Raw genomic sequence first — 16001 nt, forward strand, 5'->3', positions numbered from 1 at the left:
TTCCTCCATGCTTGTCGAGATAAAACGTTTTTGTGTTGTGTATTTGAACTAAAAGAGATTTTCCCACAGCTCTTTCTGAAAGGGATTAAAGCCTAGGAACACTGTCTTTAGCTCCAGAACATTGATATGCTGTACTGCTTCCCTAGTACCTTGAATTGATAGTGTGTCTTTTTTACTACAAAGCGCAAATATCTCATTTGTCAGTGATTCATTGGGATGTGCAAGTATGCATCCTTTAGGTCTATAGTTGACATGTAATCTCCCTTTTGTAAATGTGGTATGACTTCTTGCAGTGTTATCAACTTGAATTTTTGTGTTTTTATGGACTTGTTTATAAAATGGAGGTCCAATATCAGGCATTGAGTGCTGTCCTGGTTTGGACTTAAGAAATAAGTTGAGAAATTTCCCTGACTGGTCTCTTTTTAGGCACCCATTCTTTTGCTCTTTTTACCAGCAATTCCTCTACTTCTTTGAGTAGACAAGACGTTTCCTCTTTTGAGGGGGCCACTTTCTTTGGTCCCTTTGCTGGTGGGGTCTTTATATGTTGTATGCCGTATCCAAATTTTACGATGTTTAATATCTAATTGTCTGAGGTCACCTTTCTCCACTCCTGAAAAAAGTTATTCATTTTTCCTTCCACGGGTGTTGTGTGTGAGAGGTCTTGATGGCTTGAAGAGTCACTTGCTGGAGAAGGCTGCTCCTTCTCTGTGAGGTTGTGCTCTTCCGCTTGAACGTCCCGGTAAGGGCTGCCAATGTTGTGATGGTGTGAGCTTTGGCCCTAAAACCCCTGCTGCGGAGTTGTTCCAGTAAAACTTCCTCTCCCTGCAGGTCTCCTTAGGTTTCCTCTGAATTGCAAGGCTCCCTTTGACTTTGCCGTCTTGATAACCTTTCTAATTATTGAAGGGTTTCATCCACTGTTCTACCGACAGTTGCTCCTCATTGAACAGCGCACTGATGATGTCTGCCTGTACCTCTGGCTTGAAACCAGGCACTCTAAACCATGCATGGCGTCTCAGTGTTGTTCCGGCCATCATTTGACGACTTACAGTGTCAGCTGCGTCTAGTGCTGACTTGAGGCATGTATTCGTAATGTTTTCCCCTCCTCTACCAGGGAAGCTGCTCTTTTTGGATACTGTTCAGGCAAGTGCTTCATTAGCTCTACCATCTCATCCCAGTTCTGGTATGCATATCTATTGAGGAGAGCGTTTGAGTTGGCAATTCTCCACTGGGTTGCTGCACCGCTCTCAAATTTCCTGCCCACCATATCCATCTTCTTACTCCCTTTACCTGGTGGTGGTCTCAATCTAGTTGGGATGTTTGCCCTTTTTCTGCCTGTAGCTGCAATGATGGGAGTCAGCTGGGACTGTTCCTCTTATGAACAGAGGATCCTTTGAGGAATGCTTGTATTTTTTGCCTGCCCTTGGTGAGACAGCGCTGCACATTGCAGGCTCCTTGAAGGCCTCTCTCCCTTAATCTAGAATGCTTGGCAGCATTGGTAGGAACTGGTTCCTGGTCTGAGAAGGCAGCAATGTCTCTAAGAGGAAGCAGGATTGTGTTTTTTCCTCCTCAGTTGTAACCTTATTTATCAGCTGCTCTTTTTACGAGTTGTCCATACACTGTAATATCATTTGGAGGCGAAGACCTTGATGGATAAGAATCAATACCCTCCTCTCGAGAATCTGTTTCAAAGTCTTGCCACAGGGTTTCCACATACTCCGACCCTTCAGAGTCCTGAAACTTACCCATTTCCATCGTATCAGGATCATCTTATTTGAGAAAGAACTCTTGTTCTTCTGGCTCCTCCTGTCGCTCTGGTGTCAAATGGGACTCTAATTCTTCGACATCTTTCTCCTATTGTTTCATCGGCATCAAAGGCTTTTGAGGGATTCTGAATCGAAATACTTTTTCTTCTGCAGAAGTGCAGCCATTTCTGCGTTGAGGTGTTTTTGTTTCTGCTCGATAACGGCGGATCGATCTTCAGTGTCGAGTATCGTCAAATATTTTCTTTTCAACATTGACGTTTCCTTCGATGGTGTATCGTTGGCGCCTTTTTTCGGCGCCTCCCAACTTCTGTCTTCTTTTGGTGTCGAAACCTCTAGACTTTGAGCATCTTTTGACGACGTTGCCTTTTTGGGAGTATGACTGCCTGCGGTGTCCTTGTGGTGTTCTTTTTGAGTTTGCTTGCCTTCTGTCAGCGATTTCTTCGGCGCTGAGGCAGCTCTCTGTGTTTTAGAGTCTGGTGTTCTAGATTCTCCCCCCAGAATGTTTTTTCGGAGTTACCAGAGTCTATTTTTTCCTTTTGGCTTGCGATGTTCCCTCTCAATGTCGACGATTCGCATCTTGAAGTCAAAGCCTTCTTCCATCTGCCCCGTTAGGAATGTTATCTTCGTCGTCGCTCAACCCCAGGCTTCCTAGCAATGGAAGTCTGTTTCTGGCCCTGCATGGCGTAGTGTCTCTGCCTCTGTTTGTCACTTGCCCTCAACGCCTTCAGCTTGAAATTCGCACAGGCCTCGCAGTCGTTGCACTTGTGGTCAAGCGGGAGAAAAAGGTTACACACCTTTTGCCCTTCTGGGCGAATTTGTGGTGGAACTTCGGGCAAAAATTGAAAGGTGCTTTCTAAATATCAAGCGGAGCAGATATGGCCTTGACGTATACGATCAAAATATTCTTCTCCAGTACCTCTTCGGTGAACTTCTTTGGTGTCTTCTCAATAAAACTTCATCCAAACTTCTTAATTTCACATTGGAGAGCCTTCAGCTATGCTTCCAGAACCAACAGTGAAAAAAAGAATCTGAAGAAGATGACCACGCATGGGAGCTTCCGGGGAGGGCGTATGACATCAAGAGAGGCTGGATTAGACACCAAATGGTGGGATCGTCGACGCTCAGGAGAGAAAAGAAAAGAAGGACTATTAGGACATTGAGAATTCGGGACCCAACCACTAGTGGCGCAATAATTCACAGCATGTGAATACAGAAAAGATTCAAGCTGCAAAACAAGGAGTTACATCCACAATAGTGTCTTTGATGCTGGTGGTATGTTTGACAGTGGACTTCAAGTCAATGAGTGCTCCGCTAAGAGAGGCTCTGAAATATGAAAAATGTGAAGGGAGGGTCATCATTATGAGATGGGTGAATGGGTGGAGTCACAAGTTGAATCTGGGCTTTAATAGAAGGAAGTAGATCAGATGTAGGTGGATGGGGAGGGGCGATAGGGCTATATGTGAGTGTTTGTAGAGTTGATATTTTTAAGGGAGGTATAATCTGAAGGATGTCAGTCATGAAGTCAACAAGAGGGGTAGAGATCTGGTTGGTGATAGGACAAGGAAGATTAAGAGCAGTGCACTTCGGAGACTCAAATCTGGTATAGAAACATGTCAGCTTGTCATGGCTAGCTTGTACAATCTCCTTCCCATTATTAAACAGGTTAATAGCCAAGAAAGGGCGGGCATCAGGAGGGCCGGAGAACATGAGTTGGTGGACTCTAGAATTCCTGCCCTGACTGTTCTCAATCCCTGTGACAGAGAATACCCTCACTCTACCTTCTTATAGCTGGCCTGTGTGTATCCTATGCAAGACATGGTCAAGAGGGCTTGAAACCACACCTACAACAAATGTGTTCCTATGTCGTATCAATTCACACTATTTCCAGTGGCGTAACAAAGGCCCCTGTAGCTCCCGAAGAGCAAGGAGGCCCGAGCTCCAGGCGCCCCCCACAGCACAGTACCTTGGCCTTAGAGTTCCTGACGGAGTCCTCCATGTAGTTTGCAGAGGGCCCCCCTCAAATTTCGTTACGCTAGCGACCATTTCCCGAAATAGAGTCAAGCTCTATCCCAAGCCACCAATAACTATGCCAGCTCAACTACACTGCAGCATGTATTCTCAGTGTATGAACCGTAAGCATAGCAAAGCTGCAGAAAAGTCAGCATTTCCTGTAGCTCTACAGAAGACAATCGTATAATGCTGAAGCTCACAAACAAAATACTAGCTTTCATGATCTGGAGACATTTGTATTTATTTTATTATACATATTTACAATAAACTGATAAAATCACTGCTCTTGGTCTCAGTGTGTCAGATACTGGGAAAAAAAATGTACACTCCCAATGCTACACAAGGATGCGACTGACAAAGTCCAGGATACTTCTTCTTTCCGGTACAGGGAAGAACTCCAACTGCCTGTATAGGCACTACTTCCCGTCTGGTTAAACCACTAGGCGTTTCAGAAAATGCCAAGCTGATCCTTTTCTCCCTGTTCCTGCTGGTTCCCTCACATAAGGGAGGTGTAGGGCAAGTGATCTAGCAATGGCTTTCCATCACTGCACAGAATTTTCTTCAGTTGTGGTGGGATATGAACTAGAAATCTGGAGGTTTTCTCAGTGCCTTTTTGCACCCACTCACTACCAGAAATACACCATCTACTTCCACCAGGTTCTCCCTCTGTCTTTATCTTCTGCCTTCGCATAACTCTGGCTCTCACTTCTTCATCTTCATGTCAGCCTCGATGGCGCAGCGGCGTCCCCGGGTGCCCCCGTCCTGTTCAATGGAAGAGAAAAAAACAATGTATATTAGTGACTGTTTTGTTGAGAAAGGATTAAGATACACAGCTTCACAAGATGAGTGACAATGTAAAAGAAAATGGATAATGGTAGGAATGTGTCCAATACATTTGGGGCGTGTGTAGCATGTGGAACTACTAGATATACACCGCTATGGTGAGGCTGAGCCACTCACTAGGAGAATGAGGTTGAGTTTCATAACTACTAGGCACAGCTTTGACCTACACCTAGGGAGCCAGAGTCCCTCCTACACTTGGCTATAGAGAAGGACTGTGTCCCATGCCTAGGAAGCAGGGCGGAAAAGGAAAGTAAAAAGATTTAATTAAACATCAAATACAAAATGTGTGCAATCAAACAAAGTAGTTTTAACATTCAGCATGGTGTTAGAATTGTAATATTGTTACTGGCACAATCTGCTGACATACCTGTCCTGATGGGGCCCTAAAAGGGCTGCTATCCTCTCTGATGCTAATGGTGCTTCGAAGATGCTAGTTGGGGTCCACCAGCCAATTTGAGCCTGCCTGTAGAACCTCTCAGCTTCTCTGTCCCAGGAGCTCATCTAGGAATACTCTTGTCTACTAAAGTAAATAAAACCAACACATCGCTGACTGTCACCAGACAGTGACGGTTTGCCAGCCAAGGTCTCAGAGATCTGGAAAGAGTCACAGTAAATCCAAGCAGTGTTGGGAGGCTTCCCAAAGGGAATCAGGCACTGTGCTCTACCTAGAACTCTTGGGCAGAAAGCAGTACACCTTGATATAAAAATCTAGAAAACGTTCTTACTTCCATCAAATCCTAGCAAATGACTGTGGCAAGACCACAGTAATTCCAAAGAACAGACCGCAAAGATCTAGGGTCGACAACACTCCACTTAGTAACGTAAAGAAGCGAGATGTAACCTGAAGACTGACCTCATTGGTGCTGCACTCAGACAAGTGAAAAGTACAGTGGCCTTTTCTTTAGCTTACTTACAACAGCAAGAAAAAACAGATTGTGCTATGCAAGAAGGAGTATGTATACACTTATTTAAGTACAGCTGCTGGGGGGTGGGGGCAGTAGGTTTACTAGAATAAGTCTGATCTACAAGAACACTGGTGAGGTGGATCCTGAGGCTGTAGTACATGTACCGTTGCATGGAATCCAGGTGACAAGTCAGGAACTCACATTTGTTCATGCAATGAAGAAATGACTAAAGCTCTAACTGGGAACTAAGTATAACCCATGGGAGACATTCCTGATGCACACACCACCACAGTATTGGCTGCCCGACCTAGAATGGTGTCAAGCATGTTGATCCACATTACAGAACCCACTGATGATGGATATACAGCTCTGAGAGATATCCACCGTGATCTCCTGGGAGTCTGTGTACAAGGGTGGCGTTGCCTAACACAGTAGGCTGTACTGACGACCCCTCAATGCATCACCCGGAATGATATTTTAAGTTATTAGGCCAATTGTTCTGCAGCAGCTGCCCAGTGAGAGCTTAAAGAATAAGTTACTTACCTTTGGCAATGCGCTATCTGGTAGAGACTAGATCTAGCCACAGATTCCTTACCTTTGAATCATCCCAAGGCACCAGACTGGATCCAGACATTTTTCCACAGCAGTACCTGTGCGCATCAGTAGAAGGCGCCGAGCGACTCCTTAAAGATGCCGTAAACTTAATGTGACTTCGTAGAGTCCATATAAGCTGTCCTCTGATGCACTGATGTCAGTTTTTTTTGTGATACTTTTGGCGCTAAAACGCTGAGTGATGTACAGAAACTGCAAAGGAACAGTGTGTCCAAAAAAAATCCTCTTTTTGTGAGACACTTCTATTAATATCATTGGTTGTTTGGTTTGTCTTCACTTTAATGGGTTGTTTTTGTACCAAGAAAGCACAAGGGTGCATAGAAGGGATCAGGAAGAAAAGGAAAATCAATTCACAGAGCAGGGAGAATGGGTTGGCCGGTAAGGAATCTGTGGCTAGATCTAGTTTCTAACAGATAAGGCGTTACCAAAGGTAAGTAACTAGCCGCAGATTCCTTACTTTTGAATGAGGTACCAAAGCAATACCATCTCAGAGGAGGGTTTGCAAACCAATTCCATGAAAGATTCCCGACTAGGCTATGCGGTCTGCATAAGAAAAGGAGAGAGAGATCGCTCACCAGGTAGGGAAGGTGAGGAAGAAAACATCCCACCAGAAAACTCATGAAGAGCCCCGTATGGAACAGAATCCACAGCTGGGAAAAACACCATGGCAAATAATAAGAAGAGAGGGAAGAAAACTTAATATAAACATAGCACTACAACTCCCCCCAAAGGTCAACTGGCCAAAGAGACCAAGGCTCTACGGACAATAGCTAAAACTACTGGGCGAAAGCTCCTAGCCATAGAAGTAGGCAATGCAGAGAGCACCAACCAATGGCTTAAGAAAGCATTGCAAGCAATAACAACAATCATGGCCATATAAAACATATATAAATAGATAGGTATGAAAAAGTATATATTACCTACTGGCGGTCGCCAGTAGGTAGTTATAGTTAGGACCCTGTTTCCATAGGAAAACCGCAACATTCTATTTTGAATAACTTTGGCGCCGGTCGACGAATCCTCGCGAAATTTTCAAAATAGGTGGGGCGCTACGCTCCGCTCCTACCCTGAAAGTCTCGGGGTGATTCGTCAAGCGGGGGCTGAGATAAAAGGGGGGTCCCAAAACGCGTTTTTCCCATGCATTTTTCCATAGGACCTTTAGACACAGCTACAGCCCGAACGGCTGAACAGAGTTCCTTGAAATTTGGCAGAGAGGTAGTCTACAGGTCAAGGAAGTGCCTTTTGTAGGTTTGGTGTAAATCTGTTCAGTAGATTCTGAGAAAATAGCCTTTAAATCAATATATATATCTGAGCCAGCTTACGGTGCGCTTACGGTGCGCTTACGGTGCGCTTACCGTACGCGTACGGTGACGTGCGCGAGCGCGATTCTGATTGGCTGTTCGATCTAAGTAAACATTCGAATCGGTCGAAACCAGGAAGCGGCGCCCGCCATTTTCTCTCTCGCACTCTGAGGGGGGCAGCAAAAACAAAGACAAAAAACATCTAAAGTGGCAGTATATTCAGTTCTTAACCAGCCAGCATCGATATAGGTGTCCCCAAACAACCCCCAAGCCCAAAAAAACAATTTTATTTATTTTCGAAAAATCGCCGATTACGCTTACCGTACGCGTACGGTTAAAATTAATTAAAAAAAAATAATTATACAGACTATCCCCACCCCGTGTGCAAATGATGCCCGAAGGGCACCATTTGTGCATGGCTCATTAGTTATAGGAATGTACAAAAGAATACCTTTCACAACGAAGCGCATAATATGTCCCCCATGTGCGCACGGTGCGCGAAGCGCATCGTGCGTACATGGCCCATCCCGCGTAACGTGGGCACGCGGTGCGCGCAGCGCACCGCGTGACCACCGTGCGCGTGCACCCATCCCACTTTGGGCAAAAAGTGTTACAGCAAACAAATGATGGACGGAATGCTAGGAAAGAAGGGAACCAGACAGAGTGGAAGGAAAGAAACCCCTAGCCGGTGTGGAAAAACACTCAACAACGGAGGGGTGGGGGACAAGGAGAACCCTTGTGCACCATCTTCTGACTTGCACTGGTGCACAGCATGTGGAGTCCCCTATAAGGGGTACTATGGTGTCAGAAACATAAGGAGCAATACCTGTAAGTCATACAGACGAAGTACCCTTTAGGACAGGAAACAAGGCAACAGTGCATCCTCACAAAACCAGGAAAACACCCCAATCAGAAAATGGGTAGAAAACAAAGAACACCGTGTAGTCACCAGTGTAGACACCAAACAGGCTAGAAATTAAGACGCATCCCAGAAAACAACCAGTTATCACAAAATGTCATCAACAGGGTAAGAATGCAGAAAAGGAGGGGAGGAGCCTAGCGCGCATCCAAGATGGTCGCGTGAGCACAGGGCTCCCCGGACCCTTGCTGCTCCTCGGAATTTATCCTGAGAATATCCTGATGTGGTTTATGGAATCTGGTAGATGAAGACCGGCTGAGCACGTATCTCTTTTCAGAACTCGAATCGGACCTGGGAATCCTGAGTTGTCGTTGTTCGAACTTTTTGGACCCACCCGACGGAGGTGCCCGGGGCGAAGGTGAACCGTGGAGCCGTGTCGTAATTGAACAACAGCGGCTGCAGTACGGTGCCAGTGGCCGCCCTACCACTTTCGGTTTCACTTTCGGACTTCAGGGGGCTGGCCTGCGAGGGCGCTTGTTGTGGCGGGGTGTTTCCTTGGCCCCTGCACGAGGCCTTGTCTCCACCTGCCACTAGTGTGCCCATCGCCTTGGGTCCCCCCGCACCGCTATCTTGTGGTCCCTGGTGAGGCGCTGGTCTGCGGTGCCGGTGCCCCTACGACTCTTGATCGGCGGTCCCCTTCGTTATCCGTGACCACATGGGGGGCAAGGGGGGCCCCGAGGGGCGTAAGACTAAGGCCTCCCTCCGCGGGGGACCGGTCCAGGCCAACAACATGGACCGCTACACTCAGGGCAGAGGGTCCCCTGGAGCGACCGGCCCCCCCCCGGATGCCGCCGGCGGTGGCACGACCGTCTCTCCGGAGCTTTCCCTGCAGGACATCATGGGCGCCATTGATGGCATCAGGGAAACCATCGCCACGCAATACGAGGCCCTGGCCCGTAAAATCGACACGGTGGCAATCGATGTCACCTTAATTCGGGCAGACCTCTCCAAAACTAACGAGAGGGTTCAGGCTCTCGATGTGCGGACCTCCACCCTTGGTGCGGATGTGTCGGACCTGCAGGCCGCGCTGGGTGACATTAAGGCAGTCAACGATCAGATGGCTCGGCGGCTGGAGGACTTCGAGGGACGGGCCCGACGCAACAACATCCGTGTCATAGGCGTACCGGAGTCCTCTGACGACCGCCCGGTTGACCTCCTGGTCGAGGAACTCATCCTCCAGCAGTTGGCCCCTGCAGGCCTAAGCAAGTTCTTTGCCGTGGAGCGGGCCCATCGAGTTCCGGGCGGTCGGCCGCGGCCGGGGGCCCCCCCGAGGCCTATCGTGGCCAAACTGTTCCACTATAGAGACCGAGATGCGATTCTGCAGGCCTCACGGGTCCACGGCCCGGTTCGTCATGAGAACTCATCCATTAACTTTTATCCGGACTTTACCCAACTTGTCCAGAAACAGCGGATGGGATTCCAGGGGGTGAAGCGTCGTCTCCGTGCACTGGGCCTAAAGTACTCTATGCTCTACCCTGCAAAACTCCGAGTGGAACATGAGGATCGGACTGCCTTTTTTGACTCTCCTGTGGCCGTGAGTGACTGGCTGGACTCGCTGCCGGACAGAGGTGGCCGTCCCGGGCCCTCTGCAGGCGCCGAAGGTGACGGGTCCCCTTTGGAGTGACTTTTGGTCCTTGAATCTGCCATTTTGCACTGTTCAGCTGGGTTTTACTTCTTTTGTTCATTTTGTCTCGCTAGGACCTGTGTGGGGGGCAGGCGGGGACGGGTCCCTTTCCTCCTCCGGGGTCTTTTCGTAGAATGGGGTTAGGAGGGCGACAGGCACACTGCAAGTTGGGGGGTTTTTCTGGCCCGCAGGGGTGCAGGGTGGGGGGAGTTGGATTTGGGGGGGGGGTTGGGGGGAGGGAGGGGTTGTTTTGCTGTGTTTTTTTTGTTTACAGGGCGAGGTACTGATTTTTGTCCAGATTCGGGAACTGTGCTACTGAATGGGGGGCCTTTGATCTATCGGAGGGGATGGGGGGGGACGGGTTGAGGCTGATGTCATGGAACGTCAATGGGTTGGGGGACCGTATCAAACGGGGTGTAGTACTGCAGTATTTGCGCCGTCTGACTCCTGATGTGGTGTTTATCCAGGAGACGCATCTGGTTGGTAATGTTTGTCATGCAATGAACAGGGGGGGATACCGCCTCGTGGCCCATTCTGGTTTCACAACTGGTTCCAGGGGGGTGGGCATTCTCCTGCGATCCTCACTTCCGTTGGATATCACTAGGGTAATCTCGGATGACAGAGGGCGCTATGTGTGTCTGACTGGAAGGTGGGAGGGGCAGCCCCTTTCCTTGGTCTCAGTTTACGTCCCCCCGGGCCTCCAGAACTCCACCTTTGCGGACTTGGGTCGAATGCTGCTTGAACTTCCGGATAGTCTTTTGCTTATGGGCGGGGACTTTAATTCGGTGGTTTCGGGTGACCTGGATCGTCACCCACCCAGGGCCCTCCCCGCTGCCCAGGCATGGCTTGGTGGACTGCTGGAGACCTTCGGTCTGGTAGATAGTTGGAGATTAATGCATCCGAACCAATGTCAGTACACCTTTCATTCCGGGGCGCATGGGAGTCTTTCTAGGTTAGACTATTTCCTTATGCCCGCGGCACAGACTGGTCGGATACGAGAGATTAGGCACCTGGCGCGGGGTATCTCCGATCATTCCCCGCTGTGGTTGCTCTTTGACACCGAGTCGCGGTCTGCAGGGCGGATCGCTCCCATCAACCCGTGGTACCTGCGAGACCCTACGACTCGCGACAGTCTGGTTAAGGCTATGGACCAATACTTCCTTGAAAACGAGGGGTCGGTGTCGTCCGCAAGGTCCCTGTGGGAAGCCTTTAAAACCGTAATCCGCGGACACGCCCTCTCCCAGATAGTGGTGGCTAAGAAGCATAAGAGTGAGGCAGTGGTGAAGCTGGAGACTGACATCTCGGGGCTGGAGTCGGCCTTGGAGACGGGTGTCACTCCGGACGGGCTCCATGCCCTCAGCCTGAAACAGTTTGAATACAGGTCTCTTGTCACTGACGCTGCCAAAACGATGTATAGGGAGCAGCAGGGTTGATTGTATGATGCCGGGGACAAGGCGGGAAAGTTGATTGCGTGGCTGGATAAGAAGGAGAGAGTGAATCGTGTGGTCCCGGAGCTGCGTGTCTCGGATGGAGTGTGTCTGACTGAGCCTGGCGAGATTGTGGAATGTTTTGCTGACCACCTCCGGGCCGTGTACTCCCCGGTGACTGATAGGGACGAGGAAGACTCTTGCCTTCTGCTGAGGGATATTGCTTTGCCCTGCCTGTCCGTCGAAGACCGTGAGCAGCTGGACGCCCCCTTGTCTGTAGATGAAATTGCATCTGCGATTCGGTCCCTTCGTTCGGGCAAGGCGATGGGTCCCAACGGTCTGCCTATTGAACTATATAAGTTGCGCCCGGATAAACTCGCTCCCTTCCTCCGTCATATGTTTCAGGAATCCCTTGAGGCAGGCTCCCTTCCTGACGACCAGCGTCTGGCTACGATAGTCGTGATCCCCAAGGACGGTAAGCCACGAGACCGCTGTGCCTCCTATAGGCCTATTTCACTGCTAAACGCAGAGCCTAAAATCCTGGCCAAAGTCCTTGCCAATCGTTTGTTGAGCGTTATCTGCGATCTGATTCATCCTGATCAATGCGGCTTCATCCCTCACCGTAACACCGCTCTTAACTTGCGGCGTCTTCACGGCGCCCTCGCCAGGGCGGCGTACCTCTCCGAACCGGCCGTGCTGGTTTCTTTAGACGCCACGATGGCCTTTGATACCATCGAGTGGCCATTCCTCTGGGCTGTTTTGACCAAATTCGGCTTTGGGGAAGGATTTCTTGGCTGGGTGAAGCTTCTTTACACGGGACCCATGGCTCAGGTGGTGGTTAATGGTCGGGTCTCTCGGCCCTTCGCTCTCGGTAGGGGTACGAGGCAGGGGTGCCCGTTGTCCCCTCTGCTCTTTGCTCTTGCCTTGGAGCCGCTCGCTGCTTGGCTCCGCTGGGAGCCCTCGCTCAGAGGGATTCGGTGGGCCCCGGGCTTCGAGGATCGGGTCTCGTTGTATGCAGACGATATTCTCCTGTATCTCACCTCGCCGCGGCATTCGCTTAATGTTCTCTTCGATGTTCTGACTTCCTTTGGGAGAAATTCGGGTCTAACGATCAACTGGTCTAAATCCTGTGTCTATCCTATCTCCGGCGACCCTCCTCTCTTGCCGCCTCGGCTTCCGATCCAATTATCTCTGTCCGGCTTTAAATACCTGGGAATATACGTCTCGATGGACCCGGTGGCTCGCTATGAGCAGAATCTCCTGCTTCCACTTCGGCGTTTGAGGGAGGACACGGCTCGGTGGTGTAAGCTGCCCATGTCCCCGCTGGGTCGGGCAGCGCTGTTTAAAATGATGTCCCTTCCCAGATTCCTCTATGCACTTCAGAACTCCTTCGATGTCATTCCTGTGTCCTACTTTCGGGAGGTGGAGAGCCTGCAGAGGAGACTGGTGTGGGACGGACGGGCTCGTATCGCTCTGGCAAAACTTACTCTCCCCTGGTATGATGGGGGCATCGCGCTTCCCGACATTCGCAGGTATTATTGGGCCTCACAGCTATCGGCCATTAACCATGCCACGTATGCGCCTGGCTTGAATCCGGCGTATGAGATGGATAAATTCCTGCTTCCCGGCGGAAATTATAACAGGGCACTTTACTCCAGCTCGGCTGGACGGACCCTTACGGGCCCTACTAAGATTGCGGTACGGATCTGGAGGGCGGCCAATGCAGCCATGGGCTGGAGTGAGCGATTAACATGTGCTACTCCCCTGTTTGCCTCCGACCGACTGGGAAGCCTCTGGACAACGAAGGGGTTTGAACGTTGGGACACGATTGGTATTAGTAGAGTGGGAGACTTATGGATAAAGGGTGCGGTTAAAACATTCGCGGCGCTCCAGAGCGAATACGAACTTACGGAAAGAGAGTTCTTTCGCTACGCCCAGGTTCGGCATGCCCTGCTCTCGGTTTTTGGGGAGGGGACCAAGATCCCGGCTTCTTCGCCCCTCGAGGACCGCATACTTGATGGTCATGTCCCCGACAGTACTATCTCTTTAATTTATAAAAAACTTATCAATAATCGGGCTGACCTCTTGGTGCGCCTCCGGGAGGCGTGGACGGGGGATGGGGTGGAACTGGACGACGAGGACTGGCAGTCCGCACTGTCGTCCCCCAAGGAAGTGGCCATTCCAGCCCGTCTCCGCCTGGTCCAGCTTAAGATTCTCCACCGGGTGTATGTGACGGGTCCCCGTTTGGTCTCGATGGGATTTTCTGAAGACGGGCTCTGTAAGCGGGGATGTGGGCTCAGTGCCACCTTTCTCCATATCCTTTGGGAGTGCCGCAAGGTGGCTGAATACTGGCGCCGGGTTCATGAGGTCATGGGACAAGTCACCGGGGTTGCGCTGTTGCCAGAGGTGCGTCGCTGTGTCCTGAATGTGTGGGAGCCCAATGATTATAACGCGGCTCAGACTCGGTGGGCGGCCCTGGGGAACATGATTGCCAAGAGAGATATAGCGCAGCTATGGGGTTCCCAGCGGCCTCCCACCGTGTCCGTATGGAAGGAGAACATGGACTGGTGCATGTTCAGGGAGAAGACTGTGTATGTGGCTCGTGGTAAACCGGGGGCATGGGGTAGAATCTGGGGGCAATGGAACGCGTATCGTGGAGGTATCTGTACTCCCCCCCTAGTGGACACCGATATTGCTTTGTCCCCCTGACCCTTGATGGTTCCTTGCGACTTTTGGAATAACCGACTATAGACGTTCCTCTCCCGTGACCCCCCCCCCGACCTATCAGTACTCCTTCCTCCTGATAGCTATTTGAAGGTCTGAAGTAGAGTCCCCCGGAGGTAGCCTGACCCACACTTTTTTGTCCTTATGCCTCGCCTTTTGTTTTTTATTTGTTATTTATGTTAAACCTATGTATCCTGCTTCCCTAGGACTATCCGGAGCCGTGTACGGGACTGGGCCCCGGGAGTCGACTACTGCCTTAAGTACTGTATGAGCCTTTTTGAATCTAGCGGCCGGCCCCGGTGGTTGTAGGCCCACGCTTGTAATTGATTTATTGTTCAATAAAATTTTCAAAAAAAAAAAAAAAAAAAAAAAAAGAATGCAGAAAAGAAAATACCTGCTGGTTCAGGGGCACCACACCGGATGGCATGTGGAGGTGGCGAGTAACAAGAATGAGCCAACTGGCACTGCCCTATAACAGCCCACACAGAAGGGAAGGCAGGAGACCATTACCAGCCAATCTGGGACGGAGGGGAGAAGGCGCCAGACCGAATCCCACAACTCATGAGAAAAAAAGACCCAAAACACAAGCCGTATTGATGGACCATAAAGCAGAAATGGTAGCAAGATAGAGATATCAACCAAAAGCATCCAGACCTTTAGACTCCTTGTCCGGATGGACGTCAGGTAAGGCGCCAATGCTGGCGGAGTCCGTAGCAGCCTGAACCACAAAACTGTGAGGAGCAGGCTGACAGGAAAGGCAGAGCAGGTCACCAGGGGGCAGGATGGTGCCTGGGAGCTATAGACCGGTCCATGGAGGCCCTTGAAACAGGTTTAGCCCAAGTGCTCAAAAGAATGTCAAGGATGGTTTCACTGAAGGGAAGCGCAGGCTCAGTTCTAAGCTGGTCCTGCTGAAGCACCCCAATTTGGGGATCAATGGCCACTTCCACAGAAGGAAGTTGCAGCGCCAGAACTACATCAACTCTCCACAAAAGCCGAGCTAGCGGCTCAGAGGAGAAAAAAAGCCCAGAGAATGGAGAAAAGTCAAGGCCACTTGCGTCACCAAGGGCAGAAACCCAACAAAACTCTGGAGGAGGCTCAGTCATGTGATCACACACATTACCAAAATATCTGTGTGCTAAGGAGAAAATAGCAAGGGGCTCCTCCAAAGGCGGAGGAAGGTAGCTCGAAGAGGACTGTGCCACCGACCGGCATCAAGAATGTGATACCTTTGAGTTGGGGAGGAGAGTAGGGGCGATCAGTGTTGCTGACGCCGAAGTGGGTTCTGGAGGATCCAACACAGGCATCAAAACAGGTGTGAACCCCAAAGGTCTGTGCACCAGTGTCAAGACGGAGTCGATCACTGATTTTAAGGGCCCCGCTGACACCGAGTGAGGTCCAGCCGGTTTGGATTCAGTCAAGGCCTCACCAACCTCCTTCGGGCTGAGAAGCAAACCAGAGGGAGGATGAGCACCAAAAATGGCATGAAGAGATAGATCGTTCTTTCTCATCTGAGCCATAGTCGCCTGGGTGCCCGGAAGGAGTGGGACAGACACACTCCGACTCTGAAATCGAAGGAATAGGAGGTGATTCAGGAACTCCGCGCATATGCTGTAAGGTTGGCTAAGGCTGCGGCACCGACCACCGTCGTGACTTACCAGGCCACAGCGAGGACAAAGGACTTTGGGAGCTGGTCCTCGGAGAAAGAAGAGGGCAGAGACCAAGGAGGGGCTTGTCGACCACTGTGCTGCTAACAGTGTCATGTGGGGCTCCTGCAACACCGACAACCGAATCTGAAGACAGGAGATGCACCGTTCGGAGTCAGGATGCATGCCTAGACACCACATGCAAATAGAATGAGGTGGCGACATCGTAG

The 16001-nt window shown here is 50.3% G+C and overlaps 1 protein-coding gene across 2 annotated transcripts in view; it reads right to left on the reverse strand.

Moving 5' to 3' along the window:
* Positions 1–16001, reverse strand: part of BRD8 (bromodomain containing 8) — a 716998-nt gene that overhangs the window by 305751 nt on the left and 395246 nt on the right. Inside the window, exon 21 of one of the 2 annotated variants that reach the window (XM_085618372.1) lies at positions 3989–4535. The exons of the other annotated variant lie outside the window; for it this stretch is intronic. Coding sequence (XP_085474498.1) covers positions 4476–4535 — 60 coding nt within the window. The 3' untranslated portion in view covers positions 3989–4475. Of the gene's footprint in view, positions 1–3988; positions 4536–16001 lie in introns of those variants that run through there. 2 annotated transcript variants of the gene reach the window in all.

This window comes from Triturus cristatus, chromosome 7 (assembly GCF_964204655.1).
Source record: "Triturus cristatus chromosome 7, aTriCri1.1, whole genome shotgun sequence".
Classification (NCBI taxonomy): Eukaryota; Metazoa; Chordata; class Amphibia; order Caudata; family Salamandridae; genus Triturus; species Triturus cristatus.